General features: G+C 36.0%; 4 protein-coding genes across 6 annotated transcripts; 1 reads left to right on the top strand and 3 right to left on the bottom strand.

Moving 5' to 3' along the window:
* Nucleotides 1-4,958: 4,958 nt before the first annotated feature.
* On the bottom strand, nucleotides 4,959-10,838 carry LOC108986689 (probable RNA methyltransferase At5g51130). Of its 2 annotated transcripts, XM_018959405.2 has the most exons (9): nucleotides 10,576-10,838; nucleotides 10,072-10,190; nucleotides 9,864-9,978; nucleotides 9,115-9,162; nucleotides 7,160-7,427; nucleotides 6,432-6,519; nucleotides 6,210-6,275; nucleotides 5,611-5,679; nucleotides 4,959-5,402 (listed from the first exon to the last, which is right to left on the bottom strand). In XM_018959405.2, the coding sequence occupies exons 2-9, from the start codon at nucleotides 10,129-10,131 to the stop codon at nucleotides 5,313-5,315; spliced, it is 804 nt and encodes a 267-aa protein (XP_018814950.1). In that variant the 5' UTR covers nucleotides 10,132-10,190; nucleotides 10,576-10,838; the 3' UTR covers nucleotides 4,959-5,312. The 2 variants fall into 2 exon arrangements, with proteins under 2 accessions (XP_018814950.1, XP_018814940.1); XM_018959395.2 differs by lacking the exon at nucleotides 10,072-10,190.
* A 1,206-nt stretch (nucleotides 10,839-12,044) lies between these two features.
* LOC108986682 (probable lactoylglutathione lyase, chloroplastic) lies at nucleotides 12,045-18,008 on the bottom strand. Of its 2 annotated transcripts, XM_018959383.2 has the most exons (9): nucleotides 17,454-18,008; nucleotides 16,378-16,582; nucleotides 16,129-16,253; nucleotides 15,926-15,990; nucleotides 15,518-15,730; nucleotides 15,344-15,391; nucleotides 13,498-13,605; nucleotides 13,176-13,316; nucleotides 12,045-12,355 (listed from the first exon to the last, which is right to left on the bottom strand). In XM_018959383.2, the coding sequence occupies exons 1-9, from the start codon at nucleotides 17,584-17,586 to the stop codon at nucleotides 12,314-12,316; spliced, it is 1,080 nt and encodes a 359-aa protein (XP_018814928.1). In that variant the 5' UTR covers nucleotides 17,587-18,008; the 3' UTR covers nucleotides 12,045-12,313. The 2 variants fall into 2 exon arrangements, with proteins under 2 accessions (XP_018814928.1, XP_035548159.1); XM_035692266.1 differs by lacking the exons at nucleotides 12,045-12,355; nucleotides 13,176-13,316; nucleotides 13,498-13,605 and adding an exon at nucleotides 14,306-15,253 and having other exon boundaries at nucleotides 17,454-17,991.
* Nucleotides 18,009-20,019: 2,011 nt separating this feature from the next.
* LOC108986412 lies at nucleotides 20,020-20,517 on the bottom strand. Its single transcript, XM_018959028.1, has one exon. The coding sequence runs from the start codon at nucleotides 20,515-20,517 to the stop codon at nucleotides 20,020-20,022; it is 498 nt and encodes a 165-aa protein (XP_018814573.1).
* Nucleotides 20,518-23,937: 3,420 nt separating this feature from the next.
* On the top strand, nucleotides 23,938-24,468 carry LOC108986402. The gene has a single exon (XM_018959020.1). It carries the CDS (start codon nucleotides 23,938-23,940, stop codon nucleotides 24,466-24,468), a length of 531 nt encoding a protein of 176 aa, XP_018814565.1.
* The last annotated feature ends 655 nt before the right edge of the window (nucleotides 24,469-25,123 follow it).

The following is a 25,123-nucleotide window of genomic DNA, read 5'->3' as shown; positions in this document are numbered from 1 at the left end:
AATAGTGTCTGTCTCAAAAACAATATTAGCATCAAAAGCTCAGGTAGAAAATTACTGTGCAAGCTAAACTAAAACTAAAGCAAGAAACTTCTTTAGCATCAAAAGCTAAACTAAAAAATTACTGCCTACAACAGTAATTTTCACAGAAGGTTTAAGTTTTTGGAGTTCCTCTTCTCCGGGAAGGTTCTCATTGAAAGCTAAATTAAAAAAAAAATTCCTTGAAAAAAGTGTCAGAACTCTGTCGATCACCAAGTTTTTATTTAGTAAGAAACTGAAATTGTTTAGAAAGTTCGAATACAAATATGTTTCTACCGAACGTTTCAAACTTTGAAAAGATTAATTAAAAAAGAAAATTGGTTAATTTTATTGATGCAACTACTGTGGTGCCTCCAACCCCTGCTCGGGATTTGACAGAAACTGAAACGTCAAGACATGCAACATCAGGGTTACCTGCCCCACGTACATGACAAATAAGATGAAATGCACCTATTGATAACTAAGTTGACTTTTAAAGGAAACATTAGTCATGATATCGAAAACATAAGATCCCAATACTATTGCATAATTCATAAGAGTCATCATAGTTGATACGAGTTTCTAAAGATCTCCCAAAAAACACGGGACCAAAACATTAAAAGCTAAACAGAAGCTCTTTTTCCCAAAAATAAAGTAAACCGAAACCCTAGCATGACTTCTTACTTCATTTTTTTTCCACATTATACTCACCTTCCATAAACCATTTCAATCATGCTTTAAAACAATCATATGAAGAGATATTCATAGCACATAGAAGAACAACAATATCATAAGTGACCATACAAAACCGAAAGAACCAACAAGTTCACAAGCCATATGTAAAAAATATCCAAGTACAAGTTAGAGGTGTACTTACAAAAATTAGAAATATGTGTTTATAACAAGTAAGCTGAAAATCACATGTAGTACTAGTTAGGATCATTGCTCAAGAAAAATCCTAACCCATGTGTTTAAGTGTAGTGCTCCTTACACCTTGTTCTTTCCAAGAAAACTCCAAGTTTTAGCACCATTCCCTCTTAAATTTGAAACTTATCTTCAATAAAAACCCTAGCTACAAATCACTAGTGTCGTGACCCTCTTACCTCAAAATACCATGTTTTAAGGTTTAAAAACAAGTAGGGCTACATTTATCTTTCTTGAAGAAAACCCTAATCTAACCATGTGAGTGTAGGCATGGTTCATGTGGAAGAACCTTTCAAAACACAAGCTAACTCCATCTAGCTCAAGTGTGTGGATGTTAGAGCATAAGTTCTAGATGAATTATGCTTAAACCGAAACTTTCCTTCTTTCACGAAGACGTGCGTGCAGTATGTGTAAAGTAAGAAAAAGTTAGCTTCTTTACCTCCTTAGTTCCTCTTCTTGAAAGTATCCTCACTATCCTTAAGAGAATGTTTGTGTGAAAAGAGAATATTGAAGTGAGTGTTTGGTTGGTGAGAAAATGGTGGAAACTTGGGAGGAAAAAATGTAGTGACTGAAATCCTCAAGAGAAAACATAAAATGACCAAAGGTTCTAGGATTTTCGGTTTTTCCTCTTTTATAGACACTCAAAGGCTTCTTGCATGAACCAAGCTCATGCATGGATGCCAAGTGGTGTGTAGCCCTATCACATTTTTCTTCTAGCTCATCATTAGATTGAGTTGGAAATCCTAAGACACCTCCATGCGTGTGGCGTCCTCTTCCTCCAAGCCGTAACTCACTTCCTTTTTTGCCATTTCTTTTCATGTCTTGGTCCAATGTATCTTATGGCTAAAAAGTCTTGTACTAAACTCAAATTTCCCTCCATCTCTTACAAGTGTGCATATGTGCCAAGTGGCATGTGAAGAGAGTGTGCATATACATAGGCTGCCAAACCCTACACTTTCCTAGGAGATCTTTTTTTTCACCATACCTTTGGACAAACATGTGATTGGTCCTTTTTGACACAAAGAACTTTGCCTTAGCCATCCACCTCAAGGAGTTTCTTACACAAAATAATCTTCTAGAAGCCCTTAGGCATGTAGCCTTCTTTCAACCTTAATCTTGCTTTTTTCCAAGAGAAATTTTTTACCTACCTATTATGCATGCATGACACATGGCAAAAAGCTTCTTCCCTTTGTCCTTGTTGCCATCCATGGCCTCTTTTCCACTTTTCCTTAACTTCATAATTTCCTTCTAGAACCTTTTCCCTATAGTGACGTGTCAAAAAGCTTTCTCCCACAAGCAAAGATCTTTATGCATGCATAATACATGGCAAAAAGTAGTAAATCTTCCTATGGTAGGCATGTAATCCAAACCCTAGCTTCTTCTTACTTCTCTTCCCTTATTTCCATCTAGATTCATCAAGTCCTATACATAGCCTCATTAGATGACAAGTATCATGCAAAAACCTCAAGTTTGGCGTGAGCCCTAATTTCATTGGGCTTCAAAAACCCTAATTTCCTACAAGGGTCCAAACTCTCATGGGCTTAAAAAAAATTTACACAAAAGCCTAGAAAGTCTTGGTCGTCACAACTACTTGTCCCTATTTTCAATTTTATTTGATTGTTTAGGTAAATTCTCTCATAAGAAATTAAACGTTTTATGTATTTAGAAACTTATTGCATTATTCAGAAGAAAATAAAATATATTGTAATAATACAACTAAAAACACCCAGGAAATTCTTCATTTTTCTAAGAAAAAAGAGCATATAATTTAAAATATTTTTTATAAAACAATGGAGATTTTCAGGAATTTTTTTTGAATTTTCTTACATTTGTCAAGCTTCCTTATTGGAAGAACAATTGATTTAAAAAAAATTCCTAATTATTTTATTCAAATCTTCTTGATTTATCTCTTTTTCTTTGGGTAAACTGAGAGGAATGTTCTCGGTGTTTTAGATTTATTGTTACAATATTCTCAGTGTTTTGAATTTAGGTCAAAGTATGTACAGTCAGGTTCATTGATGAGCGCCTGTGCCTTTGATAATTTTGCTCAACGATCAATATTTATAGCTTATTTGGACCAAGAAAAAAAAAAAAAGATCACTTACTGTGTGACAATGCAAAATTCGAATCCTAGAGTTCTTTTCCGGACTTGCTTAGAGCATAGACATACATGGAAAAAGTCCTACAATATATATTGAGCATTTAATCTGACTAAGAATTTCATTCGGATAGCTATAACTATTCATATGTTACATATTATATGTTTATCTCTCTTACTATGGTCTTAAAGTTCGTTAGATCTAAATTCTGCTAGACTTCCAACCATTATTGATCTGATTGACAATTGCCAAATGATTTTCTTTAAAAAAAAAAAAAAAGAAAATGCTACTATGCCCCCTATTTTATATCATTCATTATGTCCTCTTGATGTGTGGTGTTACATGACTTATTAAAAAAATTTATAAAATATAAAACACGAACATATATAAAAGGGTAAAAGAAATCTAGGATTTTAGTCTTTATATTTTTGTGTTTTCGAGAGCAATTTTGTTTTAAATATATATTTTTAAAATTTGTTTAATAAGTCACGTGGCACCCACATCAAGAAGGCAAAGTGAGTGACATAAATTAGATAACATAGTAGTTTACCCAAAAAATAAATGTGAGACTGACATTTTATTAAGAAAACTAATCTCACAACCTCACTTGGAAAATAATGATTACAATCAACCAACTTGAAGGTCATTTAGCCTCATTTGTTTTTTTTAGATGAGATAAAAGTTAAAAGTTGAATAAAATATTGTTAGAATATATTTTTTTAATATTATTTTTATTTTAGAATTTGAAAAAGTTGAATTGAGATTTGAAAAAATTGAATTGTTTATTATATTTTGTATGAAAATTTGAAAAAATTGTAATGATTGGATGAGATGAAATGAATTGAGATAAATTGTGAAAACAAACAAGGCAACGTAAACCAATAAATCTCCAAATAAACGTAAATCAATAAATCTCCAACTAGAGATGCAGACTGCCTAATTAATTTTTTCAAGTTTGACTATGCCATGTTTGGGAAGTGGGATCATCTATCTTAAAAATTTTCATAATTTCATTTCCAAACATCAGTCAAACACAACACTTTTTTATTTTAAATTTTCAACTTTTTTCATCTCATTATTATAATTTTACCATATTCTCAAACAAAACACAAAAGTTAGTACAACTTTCTCAAGTTTCAAAATAAAAATAATATTCAAACAATTATATTCAAACAATTTTTTAACCTTAGAATATTTTTATTCAATTTTTTTTTTTCCTTTCCCAAAATCAATAAAATATCTTAACTCAAACTATTTCATTATTATTCACAGAATTCTCAACTCATCTCATCATTCAAACATGCCTTAATCTCCCTAGTATTTGAATCTCCCAAACTTTAGAAGAAAAAATGACACAAATTGAACCTCATAACATTATTATTATCCAAATCAAAGAACTTTAGGAACCTTATTCCAGAATATCTAATCAAGGCAGGATTTAATCTCATGTCTTTGTTACACCAATAAACTTCTTGACAGCATACTTACCTAACTACACAGACCGAAACAAAATTAGCGTTTAAACAGGTGAAGATCGGAACATGAGGACATTGACTGGTGAACTGGCCAGTGTCAACCAGGGGAGGTGGCACCCGTGCTGCCTCACCCAATTTGGATCGGTTAAACAAGAGACCATGGGCAGTTCTGAAAGTGAGCTGAGACCAAGCATTCGCCCTGGTTCAGACACAGAAGCATGTAAGGTCCATAAATCATTGACCAAACTAACCCAAACCCCATCAATTACAAAGGCAGATACTAAAGATTTAGGCTGGTAAGCTTATTGATCTGATCATATGATTCAAACAATCGAAAGCTCCATTTTGATGGAAAATAAAGCCTGTTCGAGTGAAATACTTTGACATTGCCATAGAATGCCATCAGATATTGACCATTTACAAAAAATAAAAAAGAAAATGAAAGTGAAAATAAAAAGGTAGCACATAACAAACAAAACGGGTATGATTTCAATTAATCAGTGAGAATCTACAGCATAACATGTATGTTTGTACGTGCAATTACAGACTCAGGTCAAACCACATTCTATTACTTTGCCTGTCACGATTTCACCTAACTGGGACAAAAAACAAAAAAAAGGTATATTATATATTTGATCGAAACAAAATGGATCTAATATATCTTCCCTTCTGATAATTGCTTTCTGAAGTCTAAGATCGAAAGCGAGGCTAATCCCATCCCATAAAGAGTGCACAGTTGAGAGTAACTTTCTGAAGCAAGCCACATGAACACGCATCATCAAACCAAATATCTGACGAGTCATTTGTAGAACACCCAAATCGGTCTGTTAAATCCAGTTTTGCTGCCTGATAAGCTGGAAGTTATGTCTTCTACCTTTCTAAATCCAATCTGCAGTTATGTTAAATTTGTTTTTTAAGCAATTATGTTGAATATCATACCTTACTTATAAAAAAAGCCAGAGCAAAGAAAAAAAAAATAGTTAAACATCAAATTATCTGAGGATATAAACAACAAATAAAGCAAGTGCCTATAACCATCTTCCATTTATTGGACTTCGAGCTTCTGTACCAGTGCTAGAATAGATAAACTAATATACCTTATCCAGAAGTATTTCCTGAAAATGTTCTGGACGTAAAATAATATTCTTAAAATTGATTGCCGTTGTCTGCAAAATGAGAAGAAAACAATGTCTTAGACTGTCAGCTGATTTAATTGAGCAACAATTTAAGGCATAAGATTAATGGGAAACGGAGACAGTTATGGTTATACACCAATTTTAAATGTTTTCAATTCAGATTACAGTAGAACCAAGGTCAAGTCCAGCAAAAAATATTCTTTTTCTTTAACAGAAGGACATGGCAAAAAGAATCTGTAAATAACCAGAGCCCTCTCCCCGTATTTAGGATAAACTGGCTTAGGCATGCTAATTTTCATTACAACCGGGACTGGGATTGCTTCCAATGTTCAACAGCATCCTAAAGAGACCTAACACTTCATGAGAGGTGCAAGGATCCTGTGATATACAGCCTCCTACCGCACTTCCTCGTCATAAATATTGTATAGGACTTATGCAAAAGAAGGGTTTGCATCATTCTTTTCTCATTAAACTACTCAAAAAATGATAGCTAATTAGTTGTCATGTATACTGTGTAGACTGTAGATCAGCAATTAACATTAGTGCAAAATAACTGTTACCTCAGAAACTTGACAGTTGCTTACATACGACTTCCAAGGTTGAGGTTCCAATAAAAGAATGCCACCCTGCTTAAGAAAAGAACATTTTCTGAATAGATGGTTCAATAGACCTTACGTGACAAGGTTGAAGTACCATAAAATCAGAATTACCCTCAGATAAAGCCCCATCAATAATTCATAGAAATAAAATGTGCATAATAAGAAAATATAAATAACAATTACCGGATTAAGCAATCTCCAAATCTTTGAAAATAATGTAATCAATCCTTCATCACCCCAATTAAGATGAATCCATTTTGTCACACTCAAACTGCAATGCAGGACAAAAGCATTTCACCAAACAAGCAGACATTAAGGTTAAGCAAAAACATGAACAAAAAATGAGAGCTTATAATAGCACTAAAAAATTTTACTGTGTTTCCCATCCCCCACCGGCCCACCCCCTTCTTTTTCTTGAATAAAAGACAGCTTGAACTACTGACAAGATAATTATTCCTGTCTTGTGTTCAGTTTTCAGTCTTTAGGATAGGTTTATGGATTAAAATAGGCCCAAAGCGTATAGAAAAAAATAATATGAAATAAAATAAAACAAAATGCAGCTACACTCGAACAACTCATGAATATGTTTAGCCAAAACAGGAACTTTGCAAAATGTTACATGGAATACTGTGACAGATACATCACTGCCAAATGATTGGGGAGAGAAGCAAATAGAAGGAAGACGGGCGTGTAAAAGTAACACAAATCATATTACCAAAAGTTTTTTGTCAGAGCTGCATTGATTTTTTTCCAGTAACTTTTTCTCTACGTTTCTTCTATATTGAAAATTTTAAGCAAAAAGTTTGTGTGCCATTGAAGCTTTTGTAAGAAAGTGCCTAGTCCTGAAAGTAAGATTACCATATTGTATTCCTTTTTTTCCATCTACATAATATAGCCAAGAAAAAGCTTACCAAAGGATTGTATCATAGTGCTTTTCTGGTGGACACCGACTCTGAACAAAATTTTCTTTTTGGAAAGAGACTATGCCAAACAGATCTCTTCCCATGGAAGGTGAATCCCTTGAAATTTCTTCAGTCACTTCATTGGGGGATGCTGTAACACTCTCTGAACCATTTGCACTCCCCGAAACCTCCAATTTTGAAGCCTTTGCATTTGTCTTCTGAGTATGTTTCATTTTCACAAATTTTTTGAGATTCCAGTGTGCATCCTCTATTCGGTCTGTGACACATTGAGTTTACATTATGAGTTCTTCTATAGACAGTCAGCTGCTTGCAACCACTGTGCAGTCGGTGCCACATCAGCCAAATTAAAAAAAAATACTGAGACGATAGACCTCGGAATAGAGTCTTCCGAGTTTCTTCTACAAACTAGACATTTTTCTCTTCTTCCCTCCATTTTTCACTAGTTTTAAGCAAAGAAGTGGAAATATCTGCACTCTTTTTCTATTCCATGGCTTTATATTCCATGCTCATTTAATGTAATGCCCCAATGGTAGGCCCAAACCACATGACCTATACTCCAAAAGGACTAGTCAATGATACAATTAGAGCCTCATTAGAACTTTATAAAGAGCAAGAACTTCTCTTTACCAAATAATGTGGGATCTCATACACCACCTACCCTTATCCTTATCATATAGGATATCACATGTAAAATCCTCTTTTTCTATTCCATGACTTTCTATGACTCTTCTTTACAAGCAAAGAACTGCACCACGAAAAATCGAGGTATAAAAGGGTTGATTGCAAAATTTGTGAAGGATTTGCACAAATCAATTTGTTCTCTTCCTCTCTCTCAGTTCGTAAACCCATACTTAGGCACATCGTGGTAAAAAAAGTGAGTTTTTCTTGTTTATCAGTTTTCTTTATTGATTGTTTGGCGTTTATAAGGGTTCATTTCTGTTTATTCGCTTATGAACCAAAAATGATATTTCCAACTCTAGTCATGGCGGACTAGAAGAGGCAAAGTGTAGAACTAGTTCTAGAACGAGAACAGGTTCGCCGTTTATATCTTGATCCCTTTACATTTGAATTCTATGGAAGTTATCTAAATATTTTTGCTTGTTATTTGCAGGCACAAAAGCTTGCTGCATGTGGAAAACGCCAAACTCAAGTATTGTACATATAGTCCTGCATCTTGGCAGGGCAGCAAAGGTTCAGGTTACGAAGAAGGAAGAGGAAGGGAATGAAGATTTTGGAGCTGCAAAGATGAAGGCCATGGTGATTGGGAAGGAAGTTTTCTTTGCAGAAGAAAAGAAGAGAAGCTTCGGAGAGAAGGAGAAACAAGCAGAAGGGGAGAAGGGGGGTGCAATGAAGGAGAGAAGAAGGAAGGGGATCACAATGTGTTTTGCCAAGAAAATGAAACACACTTTCCGGATGGGCCATGATTGCACGCCGATTCCTCCAAGCGATTGCAAGAAGCATACAATCCCTGATGTCAGTCAATTTCAACACTGAAAACTTTCAGCTTGACTACACCATTTGTCGCATGCTGGTAAAGCCACGTGTGTATATGAGTATGCTGTAGGTTTTTTATAACTCAACGATAAAATGCTAAATTACATCATTAGTTGAATGTCGAACAGTGCGTGTAAATTTTTTTGAGCAAATAACATTAAAACACACTATCTAATAATGCTAAAGCACAGATAATGCTAAAATGTTTTTATTTTTATAAGTAAATAATGCTAAAAATGCTAAAACGCATTACTAGATATTAAAATGGACCACTGCCTTTTTAATTTCAAGCATATAAACTTTTTTTATAAGTAATTTCAGGCATATAAATAATATTTCCTTCTTTAATTTTTCCCAACAGGCTGAAAATGTAAAATAACAGAAGCACAGAACAAAGTAAATCAATTCAATTCATTAAAATTTTTTGTGCAACAGAGATAGAATCTTACTAGAATCAATGTCAAGTCCAAGAATGCTCCGGCAGCAAAACTTTTTAGCTGTATGGAAGACGTTATAATTAATATCAGTGTGATTAAACACATGGCAAAACCTGTAATTACACACCTCACATGTGCTGTGCGCAAACAGTACCAAACAAACACATAAAGCAAACCCCCCTCGAAAAAATATACAAACCAACAATTAAAGGAGTAGGAGTAACTCCACTGATACCATAATCTAGATTGACAGTTACTCCTGAAATCCAATAAATGTTGTGTTTGTCTGAAGCTTTGCCTTCTTTTTGCTTTGCTTTGTATTTAATTGTCATGCGATGTCTCAATACCCGCCAAGACAGAAGCATGATAAGAAAGAAGCTCAGAAGACATTTAGGGCTTCCAAAATATTTGTAAGTTGCAAAAAATATCATCAAGTTACAGGCTGTATTATATGCCTTTTACTTCATCATTTATCAAATGCTAATTTCAGAGTCTCGTTAGAGTATGCCAAGAATTTTACCAAGACGACGCCATTCTCCTAATTTCTGTTACTATTTTTTTTATTTCCATAACATTAGCAGTGCAGCACCATACTCGTGTCTTTACATACTTCTCCACTAAGAACCCTTGAAACCAGTTTGAAAAATGTTATAGATAAACACCAAACTATAACCAAACAATTTCATTCGAGGACAAAAACAACCAACAAAGAATTACAGCCAATTAGAATACGTGTATGCAATAATAATAAATAGATTTACCAATTAGAATGGTAATTATCCCACTATTGCAGCCAATATCAAGACAATCCTTGTCTTCAAACCATTCCTTCTTCAAAACCTTTAATCGAGGATCTTCCTCCAAGTCCCTACCTATCTGGAACATCGCAATAAATTTTAACCTTAGAAAATGGGATTGATAATACCGGTCTCAACTATTCCAGAGAAAGAGCAAAAGTTAAACTAATACCCAAAATTCCAAAACGTTGATAAACCAATCGGTTCCAAGTATTTCAAACAGGGCCACCATACATCATGAGCACAATATTGACAAATCAAGCCATATGCACAAAATCTACATTAATATAGCTGCAAAGAGAGGACAAGGTTTGAGTTATCAATACGATTGCTCCTAAACTCGAAAGAATTATAGAACTTCATCAGGTTTCCTATGCAAAATGACAATAATTGCACACCCAAATAGTAACACCAGTTGGCCACTCTTGTTATTTATACCAGTTCCTCAAGGACCAAACACAAACATTAACCCCACGTCTGAATAGCGAGAAATTTAACGTAAAAAACGAAACAAAAGGTCGAATCCCGTGTCATAAGTTTTCAGAGATTCCAGAAACCGAAAGCCTCTCTTTTTAAAAAATAAAAAAGAAAAAATATATCTTCGCAGGTACAGGGAGCAATCATTTATTTATTTTTCATGTTGAGAAGGAAAAAGGAATAAATAGGAAGAAATTACGCGGTAGCCGTAGTAGCTTCTGTAATTTCCGAAAGGAAAATTTTCGTTGCGTTTTTTCTTCCTGGGCTGCTTCGCTTCCTCTTCTGCAGCTGCTGCTTTCCCTTCGCGCTTCCCCTTCTCCTTCTCTTTCCTCTCCTCCATTTTCCTTTCCGTTTTTGTTCCTTGAAAGTACTTGACAACTCAACCAAGCAATCACAGAGGGAGAGGATACCGCTGCCCGCTTGTTTTTTCAAGGGACGGAGCGGTAGGGTTTAAGCCTTCAATGGTTGTATTGGTGGATTTCTATATGTAGCCCCAGCTCTCTTTTTTATTTCTTATTTTCTCTAATTTCCTCTCTCCAATTTATTTCTTAAGAAAAGATATTTATAATTGTAAATTATACAATCGCTACATAATTATTTTAAAAAATAAATAAATAAAATATAAGATTCATATAAAAAAATTAATTTTTTAATAGTAAACTTTATATTTTTTCAAAATAATTACGTAACGTTTACGCACTTCACGATTATATATAAAATTACTCAATAATTAATATTTAAATTTACAATGACACATAATCTTAAATTCTTATCGTTTTAACAGGAAAAAAAAAAAAGAATTAAATTTGTTGCATTGTATAATTTGTATTTAGAGGAAGGAAATTGGATTTTGCATCACAATTATTTCATTTTAAATTGCACCTTAAACTATTAAAATTGATAATTAAGATCATGATCTACCAAACTTTGATAACATAAATATCGATTAAGATTTGGCAATTAAATTCAATGAAAAATAACACATGTTGCACACTGTTAAGAGTTCTGTTACATACAGTCATTTTAACATATTCTTTGCGCATTCCATTGATATAATTGACCAAAATAATTATTTTATATAAAAAAAAGTGACGCAACCTATCACATTAATGAAATACACAAAAAATACGTAAAAGTGATTGCACTGAAAGCTTTTACACCGTTAATTACACCGTTAATTGTTAGATTTAAAGCAATAGTATGTAAACTGTGAGATAATATCTATTGTCAGCGACCTAAAATTACTGATATTACTGGGTTGTAAAGGTATATTTTTCCTGGTATTTATGCTCATTTTATATGCACAAAAGTATATAATTTTCATAATCAAAATTATTTTTCCTGTAGAATAATTTTACAAGTCAATCAATTTTCTAAAAAGTTTGTTGCGATCAGCCTTCCTGGCGGCTACAAAGATACAATGCCTTCCCTTTTCCAGAAAACAAAAGAAAACAAAGCAAAACCAGCAAAAATAAGAACTTGGTCACGTTGTATGTTTGGAATTTTATGCTCCATTAAAACCTGACTACTTAACGAATGCGATTTTATGTGAACCCTGAGGGCAGTGCAGAGAGAGTTGTGCAGTTCTCAGCTTCGTAATAAACCACAAGAGTGGAACAACTTCACTAAAAACTTCCTTGGTAAAAAGTACTACAAAACCGACTGAAATGGTAGCCAAATCAAACCTCATGTATTTTGCAAGGAAACTTTTTTCATTTGAAATTAATGTAGAAAAATAATTAAACAGGTAAACTTAAGTCTCAAACTACAAATCTATGAACTGGTAAGATCCCTGTTACAATCATCATCATGGAAATTATTGTAATCTTATCTACAAAATGGGATTTGATACATTCTCTCACGACTTCGACGAGTCATTTTGACACCAGAGATTCCGATTTCATTATCACAAGCTTGGTATGATATGTTATTAAAACTCACTCCAACTCCTTTAGAAAGTCGACATTATCTACAAAAACCTGCAAAATGGACATAGAAGTTCTAAACTAAATGAATCATGAAAGTACGATCACTGAAAAATAAAAATAAAAATAAAAACAACAGGAGCTGCACATACCAGATAAATCCCAAGTACCAAATTAATCAAGAAAAATATTATGCATTTCAAAAATCTACTTTGCAATTATGGGCACGTGTCATCATGGTTTGGCATTGTTCAAGACCTGGAGCAAGTTTTTTAACTTTTCTATTGTCACCAGATACATGCTTGAAGGAATATTTCTATAATAGCCTTAAAGGAAGTCAATATTCACTTCCTCACTAAGATGAGCCCTTAGGCTTCTCTCGAAATTATACCTCACCCTAAAGGCTAGAGGTTGAAATTCTTCTGTTTGTGGTTCAGTATCGAGTCTTACAAAGCATAAATAAGAAAGGTTACAGAATAATTCAGAGCTTCATATTCTTTCTAAGAAGAGACATGTCAGATCCAGTGGATACCAATTTGATTATAGACAAGTAATAATTGAACAGGAATAATAAGCAAATGTTAAAAAATATAGAAATGAGAAAGGAAACAACAATTGACACTGGCCAAACAACTAAATATTGGTACTACAAAGTAATGAAACTAGCATGTGAAGTAATATACTTTAAGTAGATACTTTTAAGTACTTATACCCATTTTTACATTTCTTCTTCTGCACTGTTCTTGACAGTTCTATCAGAAGTAAGACATGCAGTCAACGCAGCAAAAAGCCAATTGAATTATATATCTAAAACATTGTTGAAAAAAATGTCGTTGGACAAAAGTATGACAACATAATTTCTTTAAAAGCATACCGTCTTCCAACCATCAGGATCCAAGCATGCAGTAATCTTGGTGTTGATACCCGGTAATGGTCCAGGTTCCCGTGTAATCTTTCCCCCTACGAGTTTAACGGCTTCTGCAGTTCTATAAACATCATCTGTGCCTATTGCAATCTGTGACGATATAAGAAATCAGTCTCCAAGGTCCCACAAAATAAACATGGTGCTGCAATATTAATTTATCTTCTCTTTCCACAACTAATAACAAGCATAACATTAATCAATATCATAAACACACAGCAAAACCATTTTCCACCAGCAAGAGGGGCCTGTGGGGACAAAGCTTTACTTTTACCTGAGCATAAGCGTTCCCCTTTTCATATTCGGTGACTCCATAGTTGTATGTCAATTCCAGAACAACATTTTTATCTTCAGGCCCGTAACCCAACATTGCGATCGTATACTAAATAGAAAATCACAAGATTAGGTCAGTCAAGCAGCACTGCATATGAAAACCAACTTCCAAACAAGGCTTTGCAACTCCAAGTGTAAACATTGGCCTCGTTTGTTTTCAGATATGAGATGAGATAAGATGAGTTGAGATTAAAATTAAAAAGTTGAATAAAATATTGTTAGAATATATTTATTAATATTATTTTTGTTTTGGGATTTGAAAAAGTTGAATTGTTTATTTTATTTTGTGTGGGAATTTGAGAAAGTTGTAATGATGAGATGGAGAGGTTTTCAAAGTTTTGGATTTTAGTCTTGAAAACAAACCAGCCCTAAATTAAAGGGCCAAGTCCAGGAAAGTGTGCCTGCAGAAAGTAGAGAAATTATTGGATAATCCCATAATATGGGCACGTGGTATTCTCGTCCTATCACAGAATGTCATATTAAAAATCAGTTCATATGTAAGAAAGTTTAACGATATGGAATTTAATGCTAGGTTAGAAGAACCACATCATCGATATTATGGAATACCTAAATTTTTTTTATAGCTTTTTTTATCTCTAATAATTAACTCTAAACCATGGCTTAAACACACACCAACACAGCTAATCATAGTGAGCACGTTTTGATGGTCTAAAGATTTTTTTTTTTTTATGTCAGGGAACCTCTCCAAGGCAAGGCCCTTCGGACCCACCCCTGCAGAGTAAATCCCGGTCCCGTGCACCACACCCTCGGAAGTTTCCCTACACGAAACTGGTTAAATTGATGGCTTTTCATCAGGGGGTGTGGCCCCAAAGGATTGTTTACATCCATGAGGTGTTGAACCTTAGACCTTGAAGGGAGTGATACCCCAAGACCAAGGCTTTCACCACCTGAACAGATATTACTACATCTATATATAAACACTGGTTTAGCAAGAATACGAAAGAAAATCACTTCGAATTGTTGATTTATTACCAGAGATGGCTTAGAACCAGTAGTTCATTATCTAATCGATTTTTCGGTTCTAATACTCCATTCGAGAGTTATCGGTATTTATCAAATCTATTGCTATCTTAGGGAACGCTATTGGATCAAATGACAAAGACATTTTTAAAAAAGATGACTTTTCCCGGATGAAACAAAAATTGCATTCATGTAACAGGATGAAGGTTTCCCATCCCTTAGCCGGAAAGATATGTGGCCATGAAATAGGGATTAAGCGGAACAAAATCACTAGGTTGTACAGTCATGGAAACACCTCTTTCTTCCAAATATCCCAAAGTATCATTCATAGTTATTAAATATGCGATCTCTCTGGACAGCACTAATTCCAGCAATGAAAGTAAGGTGCATGACAGGTAGCATTGAAAGCAGGTACATATAACTATTTGTATGTCCAGATGTGTCAAATCATATAACTGTGTTGACATTGAAACACAAGTTTTGGTGTCCTTGCTACATAGGTCAATTAGGAAAGTAGGATTCCCAGCAATGAGCTCCTCCTTTCTTTGGTGAACTCTTTCTTATTTTGCACTGCTAGAAAATATGTCTTTTAGGTTCACCATAAAGATTATGGTTAATATACTTGTTCTTCTCTCCTCCTGCTTGTATCCTTCTTTGGATGAAAAGGGCATCAGGTTGGAGACATAAAAAAACTCCCCAACCAATATAGTCAGATTCTGATTTTTAACAATCTATATGTTAATAAAATAGACCAATAAACGAAGATATAGGTCAATCCATTGATCTAGCCAAAGATGCCAGAATACCTTATACTCTGGATTATCACGTGTGCGAAGAAGTTCCATGCCAAAGGCCTACATTATAAAAGGAGATATGGATCAAGAACTACATACATGACTTGACATAGAAAAGTCAGAAGCAGAGAGCAAAACATAGCAAATGAGACTGCAAATTGCCCGATCTCATGCAGAAAAACTCACCTTCTCATAAAAATTTATGGAACGATCAAGATCACCTACACGAAGCATTACTTGACACAATGGCTCAGGAGTAGGTCCCCTCTCCAAAAGTTCAAACTTATACCCATCAAAGTCCTCAACAAATGCAATCACTGTACTGCCACCTTTGACAGGACCAGGTTCTCGGGTTACTTTTCCACCCTTAGCCTTTATGAGTTCCACAGTCTTGGCAACCTAAGTAGAGACCACAAAGATAAAACTTCAGTATAGGTCTTTAAGAAACAAGATCTAGAGGATGGTCTAGCATAGGTGATCAAAGCATGATAGTAGGGAGCTCACAAACAACAGGGTAGAAAGAATATTCAAAAGCAACTATGCCATATGATTAAACAAAGAAGATATGAAATTTGTTCATAAATGGGAACTTACATCTTCAACAGCAATGCCAAAGTGGCCAAATCCAGCTCCAATATCATACTTGTCAACTCCATAATCTGGAAAATGTGTCAGTAAATCAATTATAATTGACTTTATGAAAGGACAAAGTATAGAACTTATGTCACTAGTTTAGTATTTTATGGAAGGTTCGTGAGTTTAAGGAAACATCAACAGGTGCTAGATAGACAGCCTACTGTAAGTGAGTTCAATAACAAAGTGAGAATCTTCGGGCCCATATCCAAGAAAGGCATTTGTGTATCTCTCCTCTGGTATGTCACGTTTCCGCAGCAGTTTCATCCCCAGGCACTCTGTGTAGAATCTGCAATCATCATTCACCAGCCACTTTTACTTGATACCAAGTTGCCTCTCATTATATTTATTTAAATGAAAAGATCATATATAAGATGAACAGAGCATTTCACATTATACTGAAAAAAACATACTTTATGGTTTTGTCCAGGTCTCCAACCCGGTAAACAACATGGAGCATCCTTCGCTTGTCTTTCTTGACCCACTCTAGGACATTTTCTTGGGTAGCAGCAGTGCTTGCTTGGGCAGCATTTCCAGCTGTGGCCATCCCCATGCCATTACCCTCTCCTCTCAACAGCTTAGCTGCTTTCAGACCAAAGAACTGTAACTGTGGAACAGCTGGATAACAACTTTAAATCATTAATTTAGATAAATTTCTGAAACTGTCTAAAAGCATCAATACACTAGAGTTTCCTACGCTAGCATCATGCAAGACCCATGGTTTTTTCAATGAGCGAGTAAAGATAAAAAAAAAAATTAGAGAAGTATCACAGCCACAAAGGGATTTCACATAAGTAGACACACAAACTGGTGTGGCTTCATGTGATCGATTAGATTTACTTTACAATAAAAATAAATTTACAATCTGGCGTACCACATCAAGTCACGTCAATTTGTGAATTTATTTTTAAAAAATCTCTTTGTGGCTGAAGTATTTCTCAAAAATTTATTGTAAATAAGAAAGCTCATATAATGTAAAGGATATACAAATGCTTCAGCCACCCTAAAGAGTAAAAATGTGGGTGCATTTAATAAAAACCATCAGAATCCCAAAATTCCTCAATTTCTCCAAGCGACACAACTGACAACCACCTTTTTCGAGCCAGCACCACTCGTAAGAAAGACTTGGCACAGGGGCGGATATATATATATATATATATATATATATAGACACACACACATATACATGCATCTAGGTGTGTGTCTATAGATATGTTCTATGTTTTTGTGCAAATTTTCCGTTTATTTCCGATGGGACGAATCAAGCTACATGATAAAATCAGCAGGCATGGTATCTAAAATCCCTCTACCTTCTACTTCGATATATATGACCCTAAGAAACCACCAAATTATAACCTGGGAAGCCCCCAGTCCAATTGCAAGCAGTCAATAGAATGCACTACGAAAAGCAGAAAATTTTCCAGGGCTCAAAACAAAGCAAAAAGAAAAAAAAAGAAGAAGAAGAAGAAGAAGCAGAGCGGGGTTTTACCGCTACCAAGATGCAAGAGAGCGAGACGGCGAGAGGGGTTGTGATAAGAGAGAGAAGAGCAGCGCAGGAGAGGCAGTCTGAGCGAGGAGAGAGAAGGGCGAATCGTAGAAGCCATGGGAATTATCCTCACCATCTCAGTCACTCCGTCAGAGTCTTAATGGGCGGGGAAAGGAATTGGGTGTGGGAAAAGAACGGTAGAATAAACAGAGAAAAAAGGATGCTGCGTACTACTGATTTACTCTGCAAAGCTTCCTCCTTTTAGGTACGACCATGGAAGGAAGAAAGGAAGTGAGTGTGGGTCAAGACTCAAAGAAGTGGGACTGAAGTGGAGTGAGAAGGGAGGGTTTTTTTGATTCGATCGCCGTACCGATGGACGTGGTTCACGAGATTCTTCCGCTCTAGCCTTTGTCTTGCCTTCCTTTGGCGTCGGCTTGATTTTCTTATCCACACAACGTAGGCCTTCCAATCCAATCTCTCTCTCTCTCTCTCTCTCTCTCTCTCTCTCTCTCTCCCTCCCTAATTTTCTGGTATTTTTCTTTACATCTATCATGAAATGAAAGAATGGTTAGTCTTAATTGAATCATTTAAATGTGATTATATCAATATTTGTTTTTATTTGGTATTTTCTTTTACCAAATAATTATGGAGGAGTCAAATCCAATTCTAATAATGAGAATCGGATAGAAAATAGAACTTTTCAGCTTTTAATTATAGAATTTTACTTTAAAAAAAAAAAAAAAACCTAAACTGTTTATTTCAAAAGAATTCTTAAAATTACAAACATGCTATGAAATACGAAATACGATCCTATTTTACTAGCTAAGAATGTTTGGTATTAACATTTGGGTCTGTATTGTGGTACTATTTTTGTTCAAAAAAGCCCATTTCACATGGGCCCCTATCCGAAGAGCCCATCAGGCCCAAGATTACAACCATCACTGGCTATCATCAATTCATGTCTTAGGGCATTAGTATTGGATTAATCGAATACATTTTCATCTTTAAATTTAACAAATATCATCCATATTTGCTCCACATTGAATTAACTAAACTGTTTTCATCCAAAATATATGTTATAGTAAATTCATTCTTCTTTTTAAATATGAAAAGAACTATAGCAAGTTTAAAAGTATTTTTTGAGATTATTATATTATAGATATGAGATTTCTATTCATATGAGATTTTTTCATTTATATACATATGAGATTATTATATTATAGATTGTTGGATTGTGAAAATGAAAATAAATATGATTGTTAGAAGTTATTGAAGATTATGAAAATAAAATAAAATTTAACTAAAAAATATAAATAATAAAAAATAATAATATTTTATTATTATAGAAAATGTGATAACTAATCCAACGTAGACTTCAGATTTTGAATGATTAGTTAAAAATAAAAAAGTTACATATTAATTAAAATTTAAAGAATAAGATGGACAATCCAATCCTAATGCTCTTATATGCATGCTATCAGCTTTGAATATGATCCTATCCGAAGAGCCCATCAGGCCCAAGATTACAACTACATAAGGCTAATAAGTTGGTAGTTAAAAAGGGAACATCTGACAATATAACAAATTAATATTTATATGATAAGAATAAATAAGTTGAGTATGGTGTATTGTAACAATTGGAACACCTGTTATGGCCTTGGTTTTTTCAGCATTATCTAGCAAGGAAGTTAACACTTCTGCACATAAAATAAAAGTTAGGGAGACGAAGGGTCTCCCTGCCTAATGTCTCTAGTTGGTTTAAAGGATTCCTGATGAGAGCCATTCAGTAGGATTGAGTAAGACACTCTCTCCACACAGTTCATCACCAGCTGCACCCATTCTATTGCAAAACCCATCTTGAGCATCACTTCTTTCAGGAACTGCCATTCAATTCTATCGTATGTTTTGCTCATGTCGAGCTTTAAGGCCATGAAACCCTCCTTGCCTCTTAATCTATCGTGCATTGTGTGTAAAGCCTCAAAAGCAACAATAAGATTATCTGAAATCAGCCTACCCGGGACAAAACAGATTGTGTGATTGAAATGATTTCTGGCAGAATAGATTTCAGTCTATTTGCAATTGACTTGGACACCATTTTGTAAATAACATTACAGAGGCTAATAAGGCGATAATCTAAAACTGTTATGGGGTTTTTCTTCTTAGGAATCAGTACAATCTGAGTTGCATTGATTGTATCAACCTTGCCACCCGAGTTTAAGATATATAGAACATCTTCACTTACCTCATTTCCCACTTGGGACCAGTGGTTTTGATAGAAAGCCGGGGGGAAGCCATCTGGTCCAAGAGAGCTAAATGGATTCATGTTGAAAATTGCCTCCTCCACTTCTTGTTTTGTAAAACTTCCCATAAGTTTTGTATTCATTTCCTCTATTACAGTAGGTTTGAGGTGTTGCAGTGACTCTGATAAGCCCTGAGGATTTGAGGTAGAGAACAAATTCTTAAACAAAAAATTAAATTTTGCACTAATTCCTTCGGGTGTAGAAGCTGTGGAACCAGTTTCATCTGCTATTTTCTTGATGGTATTCTTCTTCATTCTCTGAGTTGCACACTAGTGAAATAATCTGGTATTTCTATCTCCCTCTAGGAGCCATTTATGCTTGGCCCTTTGTCTCCAATAAGTGTCTTCCTCTTCAAGTAGCTGATTAATCTCTTTTTTAGTGGCCTGAATCTCCTCTTTGAGATCCCCTTTATTTGCTTTTTGGAGAGCTTGTAGCTTCTGGAACCTGTTATGGATTATCTTTGTATCAGGCTGCACTGAGTTTTTGCTCCACCAACTCAGTTTTTCTCTACTCCTCTTTAGGTTTTCTCTAGCCACCATCAACTTGTTGGACATCATCTTATTTCTGTTCCAAGACTCCTCAATCACTTTCTTGCATTCCTCCTTTACAGCCCAGCTGGCCTCATATCTAAAGGGTTTTTCAACTCTGGTTGCAAGCTGTTCAACAGTAGATATCAACACCACAAGTGGGCTGTGATCTGAGCTGCTCGCTGCTGCTGTATTGACTGAGGAATTTCTAAATAAAAGCTGCCAAGGGAATTTGCACATGCTCTATCAAGTCTCTCTTTTGTGAATTGGAGACCTTCCATATTATTACACCAAGTGAATTGGTCACCCTTATAGCCTAGATCATGAAAGCCAGTATCCAAAAGGACTATTCTGAAATCCTCCATTTGAAAGAGAGGCCTCCCCAAATTTTTCCCCATAGTGCAAGATTTCGTTAAAGTCACCTAAGCAAAGCCATGGGTGATTCTCAGCTGGTTGCAAGGCATGAAGGAGGGCCAACTTAACTTCCTCTTTCCAAGAACAGGATTACCATAAAATTCAGTGAGTGTCCAAGTCAGTTTATCATTTTCTAGGCTCACATTAAGGGACATATGGTGTTGTGAATAGCTTAGCAGATTCACACTAATTGAGTCATTCCAAATGAAAACCAAGCCTCCACTAGCCCCTCTACTATCCACCACAAAGTTGTGAGCCATTCCTAGTTTTTTCTTAACTAGCTTAATCTTATTTCTATTACATTTAGTCTCCATAAGGAAAATGAGACTAGGGAACTTGGATTTCACCAAAAGGTGAAGCTCTCGAACTTTTCGAGGGTTCCCAAACCCTTGGCAGTTCTAACTTAAACAAATCATGGTTGTTGGTAGGGCTGCCTTGCAGCCTCCACCATTTCTTCTTACTTAATAACCACTGCTTGTATCTCATATTTCTTCTATTTTTTGTGAATGTCTGCACTGAAAATATGACAATCCCCCCTTCGTTTCAAAGGTAACTCATCACTCCTCATAACAAGGTCCTCCTTCTCATTTTCTATTACATTTAGAGTCCGCTCTCTTGCTCTTCTTTTCCATGTGGTCTTATTAGAGGTATTAAGAAGTTTAATCTGTGACTCCAGGAAAAGGTTAAGAGAACTATCCTGATTAGCAATGGATGGGCCTGATTTAATAAGAAGGGCTGAGACCTGCTGGACCTTGTCTAGTTGGGTCTTTGTTTTGCTGTTTTTCCCCTCTTCCACAACAGTATATCCACTCCCCTTAGCAAAACCTGGGATCTCGGGGCTAGCCTGGTGCAGAGTTGCAGCAAAGTTCTGTGTATGCTTGTTTTCCCGAGTAAAGTCAAACTCCTTGGGTAGGGTAGCCTTAAAAACATACCCTTTTTGGTCCTATTTTGAGTCACCACTCGGTTCATGAGCAGGAATAGTATCTTCTAGTGGACTTTTTTCCTGCCATGAGGCTTTTGCCTCTCCCCTTCCTTCTCCCTCGTAACGCTTCATGGTTAAGCTATCAGGTTTTGGAGTGTTAGCCTGAAGCCAAGGGCCATATTAAAGTTTGTGGGAGTTATGGCTACGTCTTGCTAAGGTTGTGCATCCTTCCTTCTTGTGTTTTATAACGCCACAGTGAAAACAAAAGGCTGGTAGTCTCTCATACTTGAATGGGAGCCATAGAGTTTTATCCTCTATATTCATAAGTCTGCCATGATTCAGAGGTTTCGTGATGTTGATGCGAACTTTCATACGTAGGAATTGACCCCATGCACAGTCTGAACTATCTGTGTCTATCTCCATTACCTCTCCAATGCTTGCTCCTATTTGAGAACCAATATATGTATTCATACTACCCAATGGCATGTTATGTATTCGAAACTAGAAGGATTCATGTGAAAAGGTGATTTCGTTTGGAGGAATTGTCCAATCTACATCTTCATGTAGACTAGAAATCTGTCAAAAGTCCAAGGACACCCCTGCAGGACCTTGTTTTTGTCTTGTTCTAGCTTGAATTCCAACATGAATTTGTTGATACCCATTTCCTTGAATTGGATCCAGCCAACTGGACCCCAGATCTTTGACATAGTGTTTCTAAAAGCTTCCTTTTTTACCTGTTTCTCAGCAACCACCAGGAGCAACAGACCAAATTTTTTATCTCCTGCCACCTTTTCGACCTCTGCTTTTGTCATTGTGAATCCTTACTTTTCCTTATCTATTAACGTGAAACCTCTCCATAGTCTCTCTAGTTAGGCCTCCATATGTTGCTCTGCAGTTTTTGCCACAAAAAACTCCAAGGACTCACTTTGCTCAGAGCAAAGATAGTACCTCACTCATAGCAAAGACAGTTTGTTTTCATAAATAAGTTGAGTATAGCAAGGGTAAATTCCACTCAAACATATGAAAGATACTTGGGCCTTCCAGCTTTAATGGGCAGATCAAGAACTAAATCTTTCAAGTCAATTCTAGACAGGATTAGACTTAAGCTCAGCAGCCATAAAGTTCAATTGCTCTCACAAGAAAGCAAGGAGGTGTTCATTAAATCAGTAGTCCAAGCTATGCCAACCTATAGTATGGCAGTTTTTAACCTCCCTTGGACTCTTTTGAAGAAAATAAACAAGCTGATTAGGAATTTTTGGTGGGGGAGGGTTGAAAACGAAAAAAACATCCATTGGATCTCATGGAAGAACATGGGCAGGGCAAAAGCAATAGGGGGAATGGGCTTTCGAGAACTTCACAGTTTCAACCTTGCCATGCTAGCAAAACAAGGTTGGAGGTTAATCCAATATCCTCAAGCCCTTGTTTCCAAAGTTCTAAAAGTAAAATACTTTCCTCATGGTCATTTTTTGAAAGCCAAATTAAGATATAAACCCTCTTATATCTGGAGAAGCATATTGGCAGCTAGAGGTTTGATAGAAAAAGAGACTAGATGGAGAGTTGGCAATGCACAAGCATTAACATTCTTCAAGATAAATGGATCCCGAGGCCTACCACTTTCAGAGTTCAATTCCCCTTGGCTAGTATAAGCACTGAGGCTAATGTCAGCTCTCTCTCTCTCTCATTGACCAGACCTCGAGGGAGTGGAACTCTCAACTAGTGAATCAACTATTCTCTCAAGAGGAGGCTGAAATTATCCACAGATTCCTCTCAGTATTTCTAACTGTGAGGATAGGTTGATTTGGACTAGAAGCACTCAAGGCACTTATTTAGTAAAAAGTGCATATCATTTGCTAAGGGAGTTGGATGAATTGGAAAAACGCCAAGGGTCGAATAACTCTCAAAGTGATCAATTCTGGAAAAGGTTGTGGAAATTAAAGATAACTCCTACTGAAAAGAATTTTCTGTGGAGGGCATGCAATGAGGCCTTACCTACCAATCTTAACCTGTTCAAGAAGAAGATTCTAGACAAGCCTCTCTGTCCCATATGTTTGCAAGATGAAGAGACAGTCCTCCATGCCTTATGGTCCTGTCCTACTGCCCAAGACGTCTGGCACAATTGCTCCCGACAACTATAGAAGTTAAATTCCAATTGGCACTCTATTCATGATCTTTTGGTCTCAAATCGACTCAAATTGCCAGCAGGATCTAGTGGAGGAGTTAGCTGTGGTAGCCAAAAGAATATGGTTAAGAAGAAATTCTTTTGTATTCAAACAGGACTTTAAGGACCCCAATTCTATAGCAGGGCTAAATCTACCTTAAGGGACATGAGGAATATGCTAACTCAAACTTCAGCAAAACACCAAAGGCTGCAACAACAAAATGATACCTGGTCCCCACCCCCTCCCCACACCTACAAGATCAACTGGGATGCTACCATCGATAAAATGAAATGCAAAGTGGGGATCAGGATCATAGTGAGAGATCATTCAGGACTAGTGGTGGCATCCTCAAGACTAAACATATCACTTTATCCTGAACCGTTCCTAGCAGAAGCAATAGGTGCTTTGGAAGCCTCTCGGCTTGGCAACCACCTGGGCCTCACCAAGATCATCTTGGAAGGGGATTCCTTTCAAGTAATTCAAGCTATCAATGGAAAGGGCAAAAATTGGTCTTCAACTGGGATGATTATTGATGATATAAAGGGCCAGCTTAGCACTCTTGAAAGTTGGTCAGCAATCCATATATGTAGAGAGGGAAACAAGGCAACCCACGTGCTTGCCAAGAATGCATTTGTAAACTCTACTTCTTCTTTAGATGTAGACAGCATTCCCTCTTGTATCACTAACTTCATTTGATGAATTGTATGAAGTATGAATTTTCAAAAAAAAAAAAATTATTAAACTAAGAATTATGATACACTTACCACCAACTACTGCGCGTCCAACATGGCTTACTTTTTTTTTTTCTTTCTCTGCTGCTGACAGCTTCTCTGCAGTGTGATGTGATTTGCTTCTATGGTGTCAGAATGATGTCCGTCTACACAAAACTTTGCTTTTTCATTTTGAAATTCAAATTCCTACCCGATTGCTTTCATTTTCATTTGGGCTCTTCTCTCCATCTAAACGAACGAATCTCTCATTGTCGCAGATTGAGAACGGACCTCCCAGCGTCAGTGTCAGAAGGGCGAACCAACCTCCCTGGCGTCGTTGAAGGTGAGATAAACACTATACCCATTCCTGAACCTCTCTCCCACACTAACTCTCTCTCTCTCTCTCTCTCAAAAGCCTTGGCGTCGCTACCTGGCCTAGTCAAACCTCTTCTCCCCTTCGATTTATGCCTCATGCGATGTGGCCACTGTGCAACGGCGCCTTCGAAGGTAAGAGTGCTTCTCTCTCCCTCTCAATCGACTCTCTCTCTTTATCTAACTCTCTTTCTTTGTCTCGAGTTTGGGTGATTTGGGTGAAATCACTCCAAGGTCTGCTGCCGCCATGCACAACCCAACTTTCTAAG

Source organism: Juglans regia, chromosome 1 (assembly GCF_001411555.2).
Source record: "Juglans regia cultivar Chandler chromosome 1, Walnut 2.0, whole genome shotgun sequence".
In the NCBI taxonomy this organism is placed as follows: domain Eukaryota; kingdom Viridiplantae; phylum Streptophyta; class Magnoliopsida; order Fagales; family Juglandaceae; genus Juglans; species Juglans regia.
The sequence above is the reverse complement of the archived record's forward strand: the minus strand, read 5'-3'. Positions and strand labels throughout refer to the sequence as shown.